The following is an 18,107-nucleotide window of genomic DNA, read 5'->3' as shown; positions in this document are numbered from 1 at the left end:
AAAGGTAATTCCCCGCGTTCGTGCAACTCGAGCGCCGCCTAGCCTGGCACGGAGGCACCGCGGCCCGATTTCACTGGAGCGGGACAATCGACACCAGGGTCTCCTCCGTGAAATAAATAACAAAATCAATCAGTGACGGATCTCTCCACATAGTTTGGGTGGAGCTCCTGGTCAAGGGGTGTTACTTTCTTCCTTTGGGAAAGAGCGGGTTGTGATCCAGGAGGGCGTGGAAGAGAGGCGTATTCCTTAAAGAAGAAGAAGAAGCAGCCCACACAAGGATAATTTCGATTTCAGTAGTCTCTTCGGGCTTTGATATGTATATGAGTGTCGGAGAGGCAGGCTGCCCTGAAGCTTCAAACGCGCTCGGTCTCCTTATGCTTACTAAGTGGCAGGAGTAGGACTCGGCGGGGAGGGGGCGCGCCGAGAGAGAGAGAGAGAGAGAGAGAGAGCGAGAGCCGAGAGCGCGTCTTCGATTCTTTAGCAATTGCAGGCATCAGCAACTCCCGCCTGCCCGCCCGCCTTCCTCCAATACCGCGTCGTGTGTATGCTATGAAGACAAAAGCGAGTGAGTAGGGAGGCAGAGAGAGAGACAGAGAGAGACGGGAGCGGCTGGCGGGGAAAGGCAAGCCGCTCGGACGCCCGGAATCCACGCGCGCCGCCGATCCATCTTGGAAGGGGGGCTCTTTGCTCCGCTCGCCTTCGCCCGCGCCGGCTGCTTGTGTCCCCCTCCATCGCCGCGCTCGGCTGGCCCACCTCCCCAGGACTTTTAGGGAATGCTCTCTCGCCTCCTTCGCCAATGTTTCACTGGAGCAAGTGGAAGAAAAGGATGGGAGCCAGTACGTCGTTCTCGTCATCCAAAAGACCCGTGTTCGACGAGAAGGAGGATGGTGAGTAGCCCTACCGGCGCGGACAGCCCCACGGCGCGCGTCCTTGTTAAAACGGCGGCACGCGTGTGCGCGGAGGGGCTGCTGGCCCCAGGGCAGGAGGAGCGGGGACACACGCAAAGGACTCCCGCCTGTGAGCCGCCGGCGCGCTGGAGTTGGGAAAGCGGGCGCAAGGCGCGCACGGGGAACTCGGGCTTTGGCGAGCGAGCTTGGCTGACATGCCTCCGTTGGAGAGCTTGCCTGCCTGGAAATGATGTGGTCTCTATCTGACGAGGAAAAAGGAAATTGTCAATACAGAGAAGGGGAGGGGGCTGGAAAGTGAGCCGGGAGTGGGATTTTCTGCTTCTTGAGTAGCAGAACAGATTGCTTTCGAGTCGGTCTCTCTGGGTTCAGGAGGCGCCGCTTGTGTGCTAACCACCTCATCAGGGTAGGTAAAGGAACAAATGTGCACAGAACACAACTTTTGGGAAACTCACATTCCCCTGAAGTGCAAATCTGGAGCTGGTACTGTACGAAAAAAAAGGACAGGTGCATAAACCCCAGAACCATTGGATCATAACCTCTCTCCTCACAAAAGAGTTTTTTGTTGTTGTTTTATTTCGTGCTTTTTTCTTTCTTTTGTTCACTTGACTAGTTCTAGATAAAACCATTGTGAAGGATGCCCTTAGGTATTGGAACGAGATAAAGTAAAGGAGATAGAAAATGGTTTGCTAAAGCCATTGTTGTTGTTGTTGTTGTTGTTGTTAGGATAATGGGGACTAGGTTTGTAAGGATGGACCACATGTAAAGCCAGCTCCTGCTGTCACTGAATGTATGTCACAGTTTGAAGAAACATTATATTTCATCATATACTCTCTTCTTCCTTGTGCACAGTTGATGATTTCTGTATGGCTTATCAGGAGAGGAAAGTACAGTGATAGACACTTTTACTTGGGAGTACGTTCCTTTGAACTCCTAAATAAACTGGCAGAGACTTGGACTGTGCACATCACATACCATGTCTGTGCTTGTTTATATGACAGTTGTAACAGCTGAGACCCACACAGAGTTAGGAATAGGTTACAGGGATGCCCTGACTTCTTGCATTATTCTTTGTGTGCACCTTTGCTTTAGGGTTGTGCATCTGTTTCAGTGATAAGGAATGTGGAGAATAACCACAGTGAATCACCTGCAGGAGGCAAGTCAGCGACACTTTTGAGTACAAATGGAAATACAACATTCTAAGGAAAATGAACCATTGGTTTCTGAAGCTACTGAGTGAACATTAAAACACTGAACATCTTTCAGTTTGAAAAGAGGGCTAGGTAAAGTATTTCCCAAGACACCTGCACATTTTTCTACATTTTTTTTTAATATTTAGTTTTAGATTTGGAGTTAGATTTCATATACTGTAGAAGTATCAGAAAACACTTCTCACTGTTCAGTTATTTCTTTATAAATCTCCTTTGTTATAAAGCCATCAGCATGTTTATCTGACTTGCTAGATGGAACAAATCCTGTTTTGTTGCTTGCATGTTGTGAGAGGCATTGGGGAGGAAAAGGTTTTAATATGTTCAGGATTTTTAATATGTTCAGGATATTTTCTACCTGGAATTTTCTTCAGATAATGTGAACACTGAAAAATCTCTCAACAAAACTTTTCTGCGAACTGGTGATCCCTCTAATTTCTTGCTCCCTCTTGCACCTTTTCCAATGCTTGTCCTCTAATTTCTTGCTCCCTCTTGCACCAATGCTTGTCCTTCATCTTCGTTTTTCTTAAGTGAAGACCCATAGCTGGCAACTCCAACTTAATCTATAAGGGGCTTATTTTGCAAATTGTACTGTTTACTCATTTAATTTCTGGAAATAAGTTATAAGTGGTTCAGAGCAGAGACAGCATAACCACTCTAGGAAATGCAAAGATGGGAAAAATGACTTCCTCATCTTTGATTTGACATTGCTCCAGATGTCACCTTAGACAGAAAACAAATGGGTAAGGTTTCTGCAGTCACTGTCACTGACATAGACTCAAATTTCTATTCCTTTTATGTATAAGAAGCTATTTTCTGTCTAGCTAGACCATAACCAGCAGTGATTCTCAGATTTCCCCAACCTTCTCTGGGGATGCTGGTGATAGAACTTGGGGCCTTCTATAACATATACTCTGAAAGAGTGGTGGAAACAATGGTAGATAAAAAGGATCTTGAGAAAGAATGCTAAGTTAACCTTTGCTTTTTTAAAGGAAAAGGATGCACAACAGTGACATGTTCAGGTGTGACTGTGTTCCCAGGCTTCTGCCTGGGTGAAAATGTGAGCAGGTACTGTAGTGGGTTGTGCACTTTTATCTTCCACTTACTCTCAGCGGAATAAAAGCTGAGATTGTGAACCCAGAGAGATAAAAATCAAAATTCTTAGTCTGAGGCAAGTTTCTAACTTGGCTCATAGTAGAGGAAACTAACACCTAGAAAGAGAACTCACACTTGAGAAGTTCTTCAGTCTTAGTGGGATGGTTAGGAGTGTAACACAGCATTTCAGAAGTCTTCTCCAGTGTTAATGTGCAATATTTTCAGATACTTTTTTTCCCACTACACTAATCTTTCTGATGATCAGTTCACTTGACATACTGGGATAGAAACACACTAAAAATGGCACTGTACTTTGTAGATAGAGAATGTATGGCCCTCAGGTTTTGTTGGATAAAAATCTCACAGTCCATTACTATTGGCTATATTGCTTAGGACTGATGAAAATTATACTCTGACAACAGCTGAATAATTATATATTCCCCTACCCTGCTTTACCTATACAGACTACTTACAGATTGGTATAGCGCTGGACCATGACTAGAGTCTTAGACTCCAGATCAGGAAATCTCTGTTCAGATTTGTACTCAGTCATGTAATTCACTGGGTGGTTTTGGTCCAGTTGTAGCCTCTCACTTTGACCAATCACATGGAGTTGATGTGGAGATAAACTGGGTGGAGGAAGCTATGCCACGTTGAGAAGTAGGATATACATGCAACGGAAGGCAAGCAAGCAAGCAAGCAAGCTGGTCTGTTTAAAAGAGCTGTGCACCCGCTTGGCTAGGATCCCTCACTAATAGCCAAACTGGATGAGAACTGGAAGGGACTACAGGTTCCCTAGCCCTACTTTATGGAGAGAAACAGTGTCGTCATTTATTTATGTCTGTATATGGAGGTGAATTGGCTGGATAGCTCAGTGAGGGTGAGCTTTTTTTGGAGTGGGCTAAATAGGGTTGCATGAGGTTGGGTGGAAGCGCAATATGCCGTTGGGTTGGGAGTTCAATTCTGCACTGTGTTTGCAGGGAGAAGAGCCAGCCTATGCAACCTTGAGTAAGCAATATAACCCTAGGGTGCCCCCAGAAAGAAGGAATGGAAAACCATTTCTGAGTACTTTATGCCAAGAAAACCCTGGAAAGGGTAGGAATAACTTGGAATTGACTTGATGGTATATAATTATTTATTATATGGAGAGAGCAAATAGCAGCATGACTTCTCTCTGATGTTCTGAAGAGACTGATGCTGTTTTTCTATATTCTGTAAAAGTGAATACACATGCATGCTTTGAGTAGAGGGGCTGTGTGCTAGTTGCTTTTCTGCTCGCTGCTGTGTCTCTGTCATACCAGTATGTAGACCCATGGGTACCTGATAAATATTTTCCAAAAAACCATACTAGAGTCATAAGGGGTTTCTTGCTTTACACCTATCTATAATGCTTCAGATACTGCTGCTGTGTGAGCCTGTCATTCCAAAGTGCAAGAACAAAGTTGAGAAAATTAGGAAGAGATGAACAGAGTTTAGGAAGTTTCGTTTTTTGGTCTACAGCTTCCAGATTCCTCAGGCAACATGGCTGGTAGCTACACTTTTTGGGAGTTCTTAGAGCTGTTGTTCAAAAAAGCAGTTCTCCACATTCTGGAAATGAGTGTAATTCCCAGTTCTCTTTAAGAAAACTGTGCACACTTGGGCAGAATTATCACACAAGATTTAAGTATAAATATGGATGACTCTTCACATTGTGTGAGTTATGAATCATGTTTCTGAATTTGTTCATAATATATACCTGGAAAACTGTGCAGTTTGGTTAGTGAGAAAACAGACTAGAATACAGTAGGGGTTCTTATTTTACTGAGAGGACAGGTCTACGTACATTTAAAAATGGCACCTACTGAACATGAATATTCATAGCAAATATCCATCCACATGACTTGGAACTGTCCCTCATGCCTTATATAGTTCTAACAAAACCAGCAGTATTAAAGCAGGAGATGGGAATAACCGGTTTAAATGCCTAGTCCACGTATTTTTGTTTCTTTTGGCTTAGGTTTGCCAAGCCAGAACTGTGTCATGTAAGCAGGCTCCATGAATCCAAAAGGATGGTCTATTTGTGTTTCCTTTGGGACTGCATTTTCTGACACAGTTGACATTGTTTAGTCTGATGTGACAGCACCATGTGTTTAAGAAAACAATGAAAATATTGGGATGGTTTTTTTGCCGTCATGTATACCTTCCTTTTCAGCAAAGTCGGGTGATTTTTGAGGACTTAGGAAATATTTTGTCATTTCCCTAGACCTTGAAGGGCCTCTCACCTCTGACCTCCTCAACATCTCCCATTTTCCCCCTTAACATTTGGCTAATTGCATTCCCAGAAGCTTCTGGGGTTGTGTGCAATATTCAGTTGACATATAATGCTGTAATTCCCCCTGCTGCTGCTCTCCAGTCTGATTTAGACCAGAAAAAAAAACTTTCTTTAACATAGGAAATGACCAGCAGTCACTGGCTTTTTCTGGTGTGAGAGGCCTGAGGGGAAGGATTACGTGAATGGCAAATTGCAATGCCGGTAAGTCTTATAGGGACACAATTACTCTTTTTTGATAGATTGCATGCAGCCCACAGGCCACACTGGTTTATTGATCGGGAGAGAGGATGGTCTTCAAAGGAAAATCAGTTTTTTGAAATCGTGTTCAGTCAATGGAAACTCAGGTTGTGTCCATGCTCACTGTTTCATCTGGAGCTATGATCCCCTTCTGAGTCTAGAGTGTTCAGATGATGTATTTGGTGAACAGTTGCTTTCTAGTGTAATTTCCAAGCTTCTTCATTATCTGATTTTAAGTGTTTTTTTAAGCTTATCAGTGTAGTGGACCATTGGGTTATCTAGTATGGACTACCCTGATGCTTTTGGTCTGCAAAACAGCAAGAACAGATAATCCTGTTAGCTGGGACAGTGGAGAAGGCTCATACTGGCTATAACAGATGACACACTTTGTCCATCATTAGCAGCCCAACAGTAGCACTGATGCTGCCTACAGTAACCCCCATTCTCTCTCAGCTGTTGTGAGACATTAACCACAAGACACTGCTAAGCAATTGTATGGCTGAGGAGCCCACTCTCAGGAACTCTTGTGGTACCTCATTATGTGCTGTTCCATGTCCAGATCCTCCCTCTTTCTCTTTGAGTTCACCCCTAAATCTGGACTCCCCAGAGTGTTTTAGGGATGAGTATCTAGTCTTAATTTCAAAATTATAATTTTCATTTGCCTTTTTGCTCATGTATTTAGATTGTGATTTTTTTTTCTTTAAATGAGAAAATGGTAGGATTAGAGTTCAGAGAGATAATTATTGAAAGGATTGGATGCAGGTGGCTGGGAAAAAATTGGCTCAGCGTACAGTTAATTAAAGGTCCAGTTTTGTTAATGCTGGGAGAAGCAGGATCTGCTGTAAACCATGCTGTAAACCAGTGATGACATGTCAGTGACTGAAGAGTGCAATCATACACACGGTTTCTTGGAAAGAAAACGCATTGAACTGAAATCCCGTTGTCTCATCAGCAGTGGTTCCCGACCTGTTTTCTGTTGTGTAACCTCATTTCCATAAATTGTATCCCACACCATTCACTAAAATAACAAAGCAACAGACATGTATCAATTTCTTATGTCGGCCCACCCACACCCTATACATAAATTTCCTTTTAAGTCCTGGGCATATTCCAAACTGGCTCATTCCCCAATTCTCCCCCACCTTCTTTCCAATAACTGACATGGCACAACCCACAGAAGCTGCAACATTGCCCTGCCAGCCACTATTCTTTTCCAAGCAACCCTCACCCCATTCTGTGAGGGGAGCCCCAGTCTCATAGTATCATAGAATATCTGAATTGGAAGAGGCCTATAAGGCTATCAAGTCCAACCCCCTACTCAATGCAGGAACCAAAATCAAAGCAGATCGGAAAGATGGTTGTCCAATTTTCTTTTGAATGCCTCCAGTGTTGCAGCACTCATCACCTCCCAAGATAGTTAGTTTCATTGTTGTACTGCTCTAACAATTAGGATGCTTTTCCTGACATTCAGCTGAAATCTGGCTTCCTGTAATTTGAGCCCATTATGATGTAGCCCAGTGGTCTCCAACCGTGGGCCTCCAGATGTTCTTTGACTACAACTCCCAGAAGCCTTCACCACCACCTCTGCTGGCCAGGATTTCTGGGAGTCCAATAACATCTGGAGGCCCAAGGTTGGGGACCACTGATGTAGCCTGCACACTGGAATGATCAAGAACAGATCCTGCCCCTCCTCTATATGACTACCTTTCAAATATTTTAAAAGTGCTCTCATATCTACCCTCAGTCTTCTTTTCTAAAGGCCAAACATGTCCAGCTTTTTCAGTCTTTTCTCACAGGGCTTGGTTTCCAGTCCTCTGTTGCCTTCTTCTGAAGTTGTTCCAGTTTGTTGGCATCTTTCTTAAAGTGTGGTGTCCCAAAACTGGACACAGTAGTTGTGATGAGCCCTAAACAATGACAAACAGAGGGAGACTATTACCTCGTGGGATTTGGAGACTGTACTGCTGTTAGTATTTGCCTTTCTTGCAAACACATTGCACTATTGGCTCATATTCAGCTTGTGATCTACAATTCTAGATTCTTCTCACTCATATTACTGAGTCGGAAATCCCTTATCTTGTAACACTGTGTTCGGAATTTTTCCCCAGGTGTAGAATTTTGCTCATGTTCATGTTAAATTTCATTCTTTTGCTTTCAGCCCAGTGTTCAAGCCTATTAAGATCTATTCGCAAAGGCTTCCACGGCCGGGATCTAATGGTTGTTGTGGGTTTTTCGGGCTCTTTAGCTGTGTTCTGAAGGTTGTTCTTCCTAACATTTCACCAATCTCTGTGGCCGGCATCTTCAGAGGACAGCACTCTGTGCTCTGGTGTGATTGGCCAACTACACCAGAGCACAGAGCATTGTCCTCTGAAGATGCCGGCCACAGAGACTGGTGAAACATTAGGAAGAACAACCTTCAGAACACGGCCAAAGAGCCCAAAAACCCACAACTATTAAGATCTCTTTGAATTTTATTTCTCTCTTCCAAAGTATTAGCTATTCCACCCAATTTTGTGTCATCCACAAATAGGATAATTATTCCCTTCACCCCCTCAGCCAAATAATTAATAAAAATGTTGAAGAGCACCAGGCCTAGGACTGAGCCTTGTCCTACCCCACTTTTATCTCCTCCCAATTTTAGAAGGAACTATTGATAAGCACTCTCTGAGTATGATCCTGTAGCCAATGGTGTATCCACTTGATGATTGTTTTATCTAATTAGTTTGCTAATCAAAATATCATGGGACACTTTGTCAAAAACTTTGCTGAAGTCAAAATGTATTTTATCTACAGCATTCCCACCATCTATCAGAGAGATTACATGATTTAAAAAATGAGATAAGACTAGTCTGGCAGGACCTGTTCTTGACAAATCCATGTTGGCTTCCAGTTATTACTATATTGTTTTCAAGGTGCTTGCAGAGTGACTGCTTTATAATCTGTTCCAGAATTTTCCCTGGGATTGGTGTCACACTGACCGGACTGTAGTTCCCTTGTTCTCCCTTTTTGCCATTTTTACAGATAGAAGCAATCTTCTCCAATCATCTGGCTCCTCACCCATCTTCCATTATTATTATTTTTTTTTAAAATAGAGAGAGTGGTTCTGAGATCTCTTCTGCCAGTTCCTTCAATATCCTTGGATACAGTTCATCCGGCCCCAAGCATATGAACTCATTCAAAGTAGCATTTGTTCACTGTTTGTTTATCAATCTCAAGCTACAATGCGATATCAAGCCTTTGTACTTCACATTTTCATGGAGAGTCATAGACTGTGTATTGGGAAAAGACCAAGCTAAAGTAGGAATTGAGCACTTCTTCCTTTTCTTTGTTATCTTTTATTAGTTTCCCATCCACATTGTTTCTTTTCTCTGTCTATTGCTGTGCACATACCTGAAGAATGCTTTTTTGATGCTTTTAGTGTCTCTTGCTAACCTCAGCTCATTCTCAGCTTTTGCCTTCCTTATGCCATCTCTGCAATTCTTTATTACTCTCAGCAATCAGAAGACCCAAAATGTGGCACCAAGTGACTCTCACCACCTTAGTGAGGAGGGTCTCAACCCCACACAGCCTTATCCTCTCAGCTGGACTGTGGGAATTAAAGGCAGAGATAGATTGTGTGGTGCAACCTGCTTCTCTTCCCCTCTTGTAGACCTTGGCACTGAAGAGAATAAGGAGGAGCTGTGACCAATGAAATTCCTGATTCCATAACAGTCACCTCAGTTTACTGGCACCATGTCCGCACTCCTCAAATCCTGAAGCACCTCAAAACCTATCTAGTGCTGTGCTTTGTGCAGCCCCTTCAAGAATCCCAGCACAAGACTCACCATTTTATTTGTTCAGTCGTTTAGTCGTGTCCGACTCTTCGTGACCCCATGGACCAGAGCACACCAGGCCCTCCTATCTTCCACCGCCTCCCGGAGTTGTGTCAAATTCATGTTGGTTGCTTCAATGACACTGTCCAACCATCTCATCCTCGGTCGTCCCCTTCTCCTCTTGCCTTCACACTTTCCCAACATCAAAGTCTTTTCCAAGGAGTCTTCTCTTCTCATGAGATGGCCAAAGTACTGGAGCCTCAGCTTCAGGATTTGTCCTTCCAATGAGCACTCGGGGTTGATTTCCTTTAGAATTGATAGGTTTGTTCTCTTTGCAGTCCAGGGAACTCTCAAGAGTCTCCTCCAGCACCACAATTCAAAGGCATCATTTCTTCGGCGGTCAGCTTTCTTTGTGGTCCAGCTCTCACTTCCATACAACACTACAGGAAAAACCATAGCTTTGACTATTCGGACTTTTGTTGGCAAGGTGATGTCTCTGCTTTTTAAGATGCTGTCAAGGTTTGTCATTGCTTTCCTCCGAAGAAGCAGGCGTCTTTTAATTTCGGGGTTGTTGTCTTCATCTGCAGTGATCATGGAGCACAAGAAAGTAAAATCTGTCACTGCCTCCATATCTTCCCCTTCTATTTCCCAGGAGGTGATGGGACCAGTGGCCATGATCTTAGTTTTTTTGATGTTGAGTTTCAGACCGTTTTTTGCACTCTCGTCTTTCACCCTCATTACAAGGTTCTTTAGTTCCTCCTCACTTTCCGCCATCAGAGTGGTATCATCTGCATACCGGAGGTTGTTGATATTTCTTCCTGCAATCTTAATTCCAGCTTGGGATTCCTCCAGTCCAGCCTTCCGCATGATGTATTCTGCATATGTTAAATAAGCAGGGTGACAATATACAGCCTTGTCGTCCTCCTTTCCCAATTTTGAACCAATCCGTTGTTCCATATCCAGTTCTAACTGTTGCTTCCTGTCCCACATATAGGTTTCTCAGGAGATGGATAAGGTGGTCAGGCACACCCATTTCTTTTAGGACTTGCCATAGTTTGCTGTGGTCCACACAGTCAAAGGCTTTTGCATAGTCAATGAAGCAGAAGTAGATGTTTTTTTGGAACTCTCTGGCTTTCTCTATAATCCAGCGCATGTTGGCAATTTGGTCTCTAGTTCTTCTGCCCCTTTGGAATCCCGCTTGTACTTCTGGGAGTTCTCGGTCCACATACTGCTGAAGCCTACCTTGTATGATTTTGAGCATAACCTTGCTGGCGTGTGAGATGAGTGCAATTGTCCAGTAGTTGGAGCATTCTTTGGCACTGCCCTTCTTTGGTATTGAGATGTAGACTGATCTTTTCCAGTCCTCTGGCCACTGTTGAGTTTTCCAAACTTGTTGGCATATTGAATGTAGCACCTTAACAGCATCATCCTTTAAGATTTTAAATAGTTCAACTGGAATGCCATCACCTCCACTGGCCTTGTTGCTAGCCAGGCTTTCTAAGGCCCACTTGACCTCACTTTGCCACGACTCACCAGCTTCCCCCTAAACCAGTTTTTTCCAACCTAGAGTGACCCAGCTACGACTCCCAGAAACCTCAACCAGCACAATTGGTGGTGAAGGCTTCTTAGAATTGCAGTCCAAGAACAACAATGTTACCTAAGGTTGGGAGCCACTGCCCTAAGCCAAAGGCCTACAGGGCAGCTGCAATTTTGACACACAGTCATAGAATGGAAAGGGAACCCAACCAATCCTGTTTTGCGGTGTCGACTGAACCTGCCTCACACCTATCAAGCAGGAGCCAATTGATGAAGCAAATAAGAGGGCATGAAATGGACCTGCCCATTGAGGACTATGAAGGATTGTGAATGCTTATCAAGAGGCTCTCGCAGACATTTTGTCCAAACATCAGTCCATAATGTGTACCTCAATTCCACCTCCCTCTGCTTCCCTCTGCCTTTTTCTGCCATGCAGGGTTTTTTTTGTGTATACCCCCATATGTCCTGGTTTGTATCCCAGGGGTACACATGCCTCAGGTTGGAAACCACAGAGCTATAGCTATCATGTCCTGTGAATAGGGGTGATGGAAAGTGCTGTTCAAAATATCAGGAAGGTACTGGTATTCTAACTGTTTTTTTTAAATAAATAGGAATGTAATCCACAGAAATAAAGATGTACAAGGAAGGCACTGCTTCTTGTTGTAGCTAGTGGAAAATACTAGACATAGCAGGCTTGTATTAAGAAGTAGCTGTTGGAAACCTGCTAAGAGGCTTTTAACAAGCCATTCAATATAATTGGAGCCGAAAAAATGATTAACACGTGTTTTGTTCTGAAAGTAGAATAGAAGTTTGTGGGGTTTTTTTTTGGTAAAGGATGCCAGTGCTGCAAAAACTGATACAATTTTAATAAGCATGGAACTATCTGAATTTCCATTTGAACCTCAATTCAGTTTCCAATCCATTCTGTATATAAAAGAGCAACTGGAGCGATGTTTCAAAGTAATTTAGTCAAATGTAAATGTTAGTATGCAAAATATCTATGCACTTTAAATAGAGAGAAAGCTAGCTTTTCTGATGAGGAAATGTTGGGAAATGGATTATGGTGTGTAAAAAACAAAGCGAGGTGGAAAGGAAAAGGAGCTTGCCACGGAGCATTATTATAAAGATATTAACGTTTCATGGAAGTATATTTTTAGTATTGCCTGATTTAAAAAAAATGATAAAAAGTAGAAAAACCATTGCTTGTTAGTATATTCAGAAGCAATTACAGCATTGTTCTGGCATGCTCCTGTTTACTGGCACAGCAGGGTTGCTATGGAGACCCCTTAAGACATTTTGGGGACTTCCTTAAATAAAACATCAATTAATACTTCGGATTTTTATGTGTAAGAGATAATATTATGAAACATGTGCTCTCATTATGATTGCAGTAAGCACATAAGGTAGCATTTAATATCAAATGAAGTAGCAGGACTAGAAGAATTTAAAGGCTGTTGTTGCCCAGATCTGCTGATTTGATTACAACCCCCATCATCAGGAGCTGGTGGAACCATGTTGGAATGATTGCAGTTGTAGTCAAACCTGCCTAGACATCTCCATGTTTAACAAAACCATTATGAAGTTTGGCAAATTGTTAATCAGGTGCAAAGGTTTGGTGTGTCTCCCCTTTTTAAACAGCACAGGCATTTGAACCAGAGTTAAGCTATTTATAAGACCAATTTCTTCTTGTAGAATGAAATGAATACCCTTTGCTGCAGAGAAACAACGCACTTAAAGGTCAAACGTATTACGAGGACAGCTTCCCAGATGGTTCAAGATTTTTCTAACTTCCCTAGATGGAGATGGGAGGCATCAGAGGAGAGTGGAAGGCCTGGTTCCATTGATGGTCTGTCTGCCCAAAGGGGGAAGCCGCTGCTCGGGATTAGATTATATGAGACCATAGCTTCACAGTTAAAAATGAAAGAGGCACAGTATGTTTATTCCAGCACAAGACTTATTTGCTTGGTTTTGTTTTGTGATTTGTCATTGTGAGTGGCACTTTTGAATTAATATGTCTCTGGGGAGATAACTTTTCATCACCTTCTGGTCTCATATGGTTTGACCCAATCTTCAGGATATTTCTGCTCCTCTTTCACCATCTTGATAGGCAGGCGAGTGGCAGACGTGTGGGGGCACATTACACCTGGGTAAGTGTAACTTCCATAGACCATAAAGAAAGCAGACCACCGAAGAATTGATGCCTTTGAATTGTGGTGCTGGAGGAGGCTCTTGGGAATCCCCTGGACTGCAAGCAGATCAAATCTAACCATTCTAAAGGAAATCAGCCCTGAGTGCTCACTGGAAGGACAGATCCTGAAGCTGAGGCTCCAGTACTTTGGCCATCTCATGAGAAGAGAAGACTCCTTGGAAAAAACCTTGATGTTAGGAAAGTGTGATGGCAAGTGGAGAAGGGGACGACCGAGGATGAGATGGTTGGACAGTGTCATCGAAGTCGGACACGACTAAACGACGACGAAGTGTAACCTGGTTTAGCTGCCTTTGTCACTTTTGTTTGGATTCAAGGATGGGAACTAGATTATTACAAAGTACAGATATTAATGACCACACTGTGGCTTCAAAATTCTTAGCTCATCCACTGGGCACAACACAGTGGACGAGCTGGTAAGGCCAGCTCCATAGAAATTCACAGAGATCACTTCACACTTTGCCCACATGAAGGGGGCTTTATGAGGGGAGCTCATCCATCCACCAGCATCCATATGTGACACTTGGGTTTTTGAATAGGGAAAATCTATGTAGTGTTGGAATTCAAGTTTGTTCAGAGTTGGACATTCTGCTTAGCATTCTTTGTCTGAAATCCAGTTGCAATGTCACCAGCTCACAATGTTACCCTTTAATTTAATTTAACTTAATTTAAAGCTTCCTGCTGCTCCCCAGGGATCCCTTTTGAGCTGGGGAAACCTTCAAGAAGGGGATTGGAAGCCTTTACATATTGGAAAATTGCTGCTGAATTGTCATAATCAGTGACAATCCAGTGGTGATTTTTCTGTATTAAAATTTTCCACTTCTCAAAACTGAGGAGTGAGATAGGAATGTTTAGATTAAATTGAAGAGTAATATTGAGAACTGATGACATCATGTTTATTTACCCCTGTATAGTTACTCAACAGGATTGTGGCCAATATGTTTGAGTTCTTTGGCATTTTAATATTTCTGGAGGATATTGAGGGTTACTAGAAGGTCTTGAGACCCTACAGAGCATCAAAGATAATTTTCACTAGTCTTTCTTGACTGTTAGATTTGGAACATAACAATGGAGGACCATCTCAATTCTGCTGGTAGACTAGGCAGCTACTAGAGCTGTCTGCCATGAGAAGAACAATGGGCACATATAAACCAGCCATGCTAAAAGCAGCATGAGATCCCCAAACTCACTTCTGAGAAAATGGGTGGCCCTTTAATTATGCAGTCTTAGGTAGCTGTCCTGTCTGAAAGATAGTTGAGACAGACCTCCAGTTTCTTATCCAGCAGGTTAGCCATAATTGTTTATCATTGAAAACACAGAGGGTCCAGCCAGGAAGAGTCTCACTGTGAGGACCCAACTTACGGCCCAGACTGGCTGCAATAACCATACATATTGGCAGTGGACCTAACAAGGAATGAAGTATGTACTACACTGTCTGCATTTTGAGAGATGGAAGTGCTAAAACACCCTTCCCAGTCTCCCTCAATCAGAGGTGGCTGGATATGTTCTTCATTTGAGTTTGCTTTCTGTATCTTTCATTTTGAACTTAATCAAAATTGATTATAAAGAAGGGCCGGCACCTGCTCCTTGACTAATCCACTTCTTGGTGCTGTCTTTGATTGTGCCATGCAGTTTTTTCCCCACATTTCCCTAATTTAACCTTTGAATTGCTCCAGAGGAGTAATTCAGTGAAATGCTAACTCAAATTATGTTTTGTTTGACAGACTTGTGTCTATATATGCATTAGACATCTAAATACATTTTAGTGTCATTTTTTTTTGCTTCGCTGCAACCAGGTGATAAACATAAGTTCATTTTATTATGTACGTATTTGTTTATTTGATTCATATACCATCCCATTAGTGTAAGCACTATTCTGGGCGGTTTACATATTAAAACCTGAAACCTCAGAAACCCACATAAGAGCATCTGTTTAAACAGTATGGTATTACACAACTATAAAGTCTAACATTCATAGAAAAAGAAAAAAAAGAAAAGAAAAAAAATCAAAGCATCTTGGACATTCTTCTGTTGAAAGCAGATTTGAATAATTCTGTTTTGATCAATCTCTCAGATATAAACTGGGAAGGCACCTGGTGTAACTCAGTTGGTAAATTGTTCCAGAGTTGGTAAATTTTTCTTTCTAGAATTAAGGCAGAGAGAAAAGATACTGCTAACTTTTGTGCCTCAGCTTCCTGCACTTGTTCAGACAAATCCCGCTATGGGAGAAGCTGTGAGCTGTCCACTGTAAAAGGATCAGACCCCTGTGTATGGTATTCATTTGCTTTTTATTATAGTTTTCTTGGTAAACGAACAGTCATGCTTAAGACCCAGTCTTAAACAGTTATGATCCACAGAGAGAAGGAAATAATAGGGTCACCTCTGACTTATGGTGACCCTATGAATGAGCATTCTCCAAAATGTCCTGTCCTCACCCTGCTCAGCTCTTGCACACTCAAGCCTATGGTCTCTTTTAGGGAGTCTGGCCATCTTGTATTGGGTCTTCCTCTTTTCCTGCTAGTTTCCACCTTTCCCAGCATTATTGTCTTTTTCCAGAGAATCATGCCTTCTCATGAAGTGCCCAAAGTAAGATAGCCTCAGTTTCAACATTTTTTGCTTCCAGAGATACTTCAGGCTTGATTTTATCTAGTTCGTCTTTCTGGCAGTCCAGGGTATCAGCAAAGCTCTCCTCCAGCACGACATTTTGAATGAAAAATTTCCCCCTCTCAGCTTTCTCTACTATCTAATGTAAAAAAAATACCAGAGTATGGATGATCTTCATCTCCAGTGACACATCTTTACACCTGAAGATCTGTTCTAATTCTTTCATGGCTGCCCTTCATAGTCTCAGTCTTCTTCTCATGTCTTGGCTGCACCCGCCATTTGGATAGATGATTGAATCCATGCCTTATATTCTGAGGCAGTGGTGGGGCAAGAATAGAGGAAAGGAAAGGCAGGGGCTCTTTGCGTTGAACATGCCCTCAGCAGGTTAGCCCTGGTGCCAAGCTGGTGACTGCACAGGACTAATGTGGATCACCCAAGGCACCATGATTCACAACAGACAGTGGAAAAACAAGCAAACCACTGCTCTGTTTGGATGGATAATGTGATTTCAGTTGCAACATTTGGCAGCAAGGTTTGATGACAGCCAACAAAATGGAATAGAATAGGAGAGAGGTGGTGTGGATTCCCCCCCCCCCATTATAGACTTCTGCTGCTTATCACGTTCTGTTCTGGACTGTTTCCAAGTCCTTAAAAGCAGCTTTTAGGGGCCAAAAGGAAGCATAAATGGATTGGGGACAGTGGTGAAAAGCCAATACCTCCAGTTGTGGAGCAGAATCATGTTTGGCAAAGGCTGGGATATGGAATCTTTGGACCTCAGTACCTAGAAAGGTAAACCAGCTTGACCACTGGTAAAGGATTCTGGGAGGTGTCACAAATATAGGGAAGGACAACAGCAGGATTTCCATTGCATGTAATAAGATAGTCACATTATTAATTGTATATCACGGTGAGCTCAAGGCAACACACATACTATTTTCTTCACACCACTTTTCTCTTTACAGTAGTGTTATGTGGTAGGCCAGGCTGATAGAGATTAGCTGGCTCATTATCATCCAGTGATGTCCATGGCTGACTAAGGACCTGAACCTCCTGAATTTTCCACATCCCAGAGCATCTCTCTTAAGCAGTATACATGTTGGCTCTCATATCAAACAGCAGCTCCACAGCACAAGCTATCTCCTCTCTTACAGAAACTAAAGGAAACATTTGGGTGTATGAAAAGGCCAAGACGTCTGTTTCAGTCGGAAGGAGGAAGCCCTTTAATACAGTTGCCTGTCTGAACAAGGAAAGGGTATACATCTGCGAGCTATTTCCCCATCTATTTCTTTTGACACATTCAGAGCACTCTCAGCTTCAGGAGTTATATTGGACCCTGCAGGCTCTTAAAAGTCTTGTAAGCAGCATTTGAAATATGGCACTTGCTATTTCTCACTAGAGGCACTGCTCAGACTGCCATGATGCTGTTCCCATTCCCATGGAAACCTGTGAGGAATATGAAAAAAAAGAGGGTATGGTGCTTAAAATAATTTGTAGTTTTGAATATAGTAATAGTGGGCTAGAAGATTGGATGCGTACATCACTGACATGTGTTATACTGTACTGTTGAGGAGAAAATATAAGTGGCTTGTGTAGTTGTGACACTTGTATGCTTTGCATTTCCTCCTGAATCCTTTGTGCGGGAGGCTTACATTGCCACCTACGGGAGGGAGAAGTCTGAAAGCACATGAGGGGGTACATGTTGAAAACTTGATAGTCCTGCTGAGCGGTGCATTTCAACAAATATATTAGTCAGTATGGCAAAGATTACTTATGACAAACACTTATTCACATTGGTGGGAACATGACATTAATAATGGCTAGCTTCTAGTTTAGGGAGGGTTGACCTCTGACCCTCCATGGTTGAGCTGCACTTCCCACAAACCTCGCCAACAGAGCCTGCAGTGAAGGATCCAACATCACCTGGAGGGTGACAAGATGTCCACCTCCATTCTAATCTGTTGCCTTCTGGGTAGCCACAGCTCCATCCCGAAAAAGGAAGACACAGAGAGCAAGGAATAGTAAAAAGGGCATTCGTCTCAAAAGAAGATGATATTTGCATTAAATTTACCTATGTTAGTTTAAACTAATATATGCTAACAGCATCACAATTAGACATCATAATTAAGGTAGTGGAAAAGTCTTTAGGTTCGAGTTCCACGTCAGAGTCAAGAATCTTTGGTACCAAGTCCCAAGCCC

General features: G+C 42.8%; 1 protein-coding gene across 3 annotated transcripts in view; it reads left to right on the top strand.

Annotated features, from left to right (window-relative positions):
- The first annotated feature begins 625 nt into the window (after positions 1–625).
- STK32C (serine/threonine kinase 32C) overlaps positions 626–18,107 on the top strand; it is a 229,833-nt gene continuing 212,351 nt past the window's right edge. The window contains exon 1 of one of the 3 annotated variants that reach the window (XM_078391261.1): positions 626–887. In XM_078391261.1, the coding sequence (XP_078247387.1) occupies positions 774–887 (114 nt within the window). In that variant the 5' untranslated portion in view covers positions 626–773. Of the gene's footprint in view, positions 888–2,167; positions 2,189–18,107 lie in introns of those variants that run through there. The other 2 variants (XM_072995383.2, XM_078391262.1) reach the window with 2 other exon arrangements.

This window comes from Pogona vitticeps, chromosome 3, assembly GCF_051106095.1.
Source record: "Pogona vitticeps strain Pit_001003342236 chromosome 3, PviZW2.1, whole genome shotgun sequence".
NCBI classification, from domain to species: domain Eukaryota; kingdom Metazoa; phylum Chordata; class Lepidosauria; order Squamata; family Agamidae; genus Pogona; species Pogona vitticeps.
The sequence above is the reverse complement of the archived record's forward strand: the minus strand, read 5'-3'. Positions and strand labels throughout refer to the sequence as shown.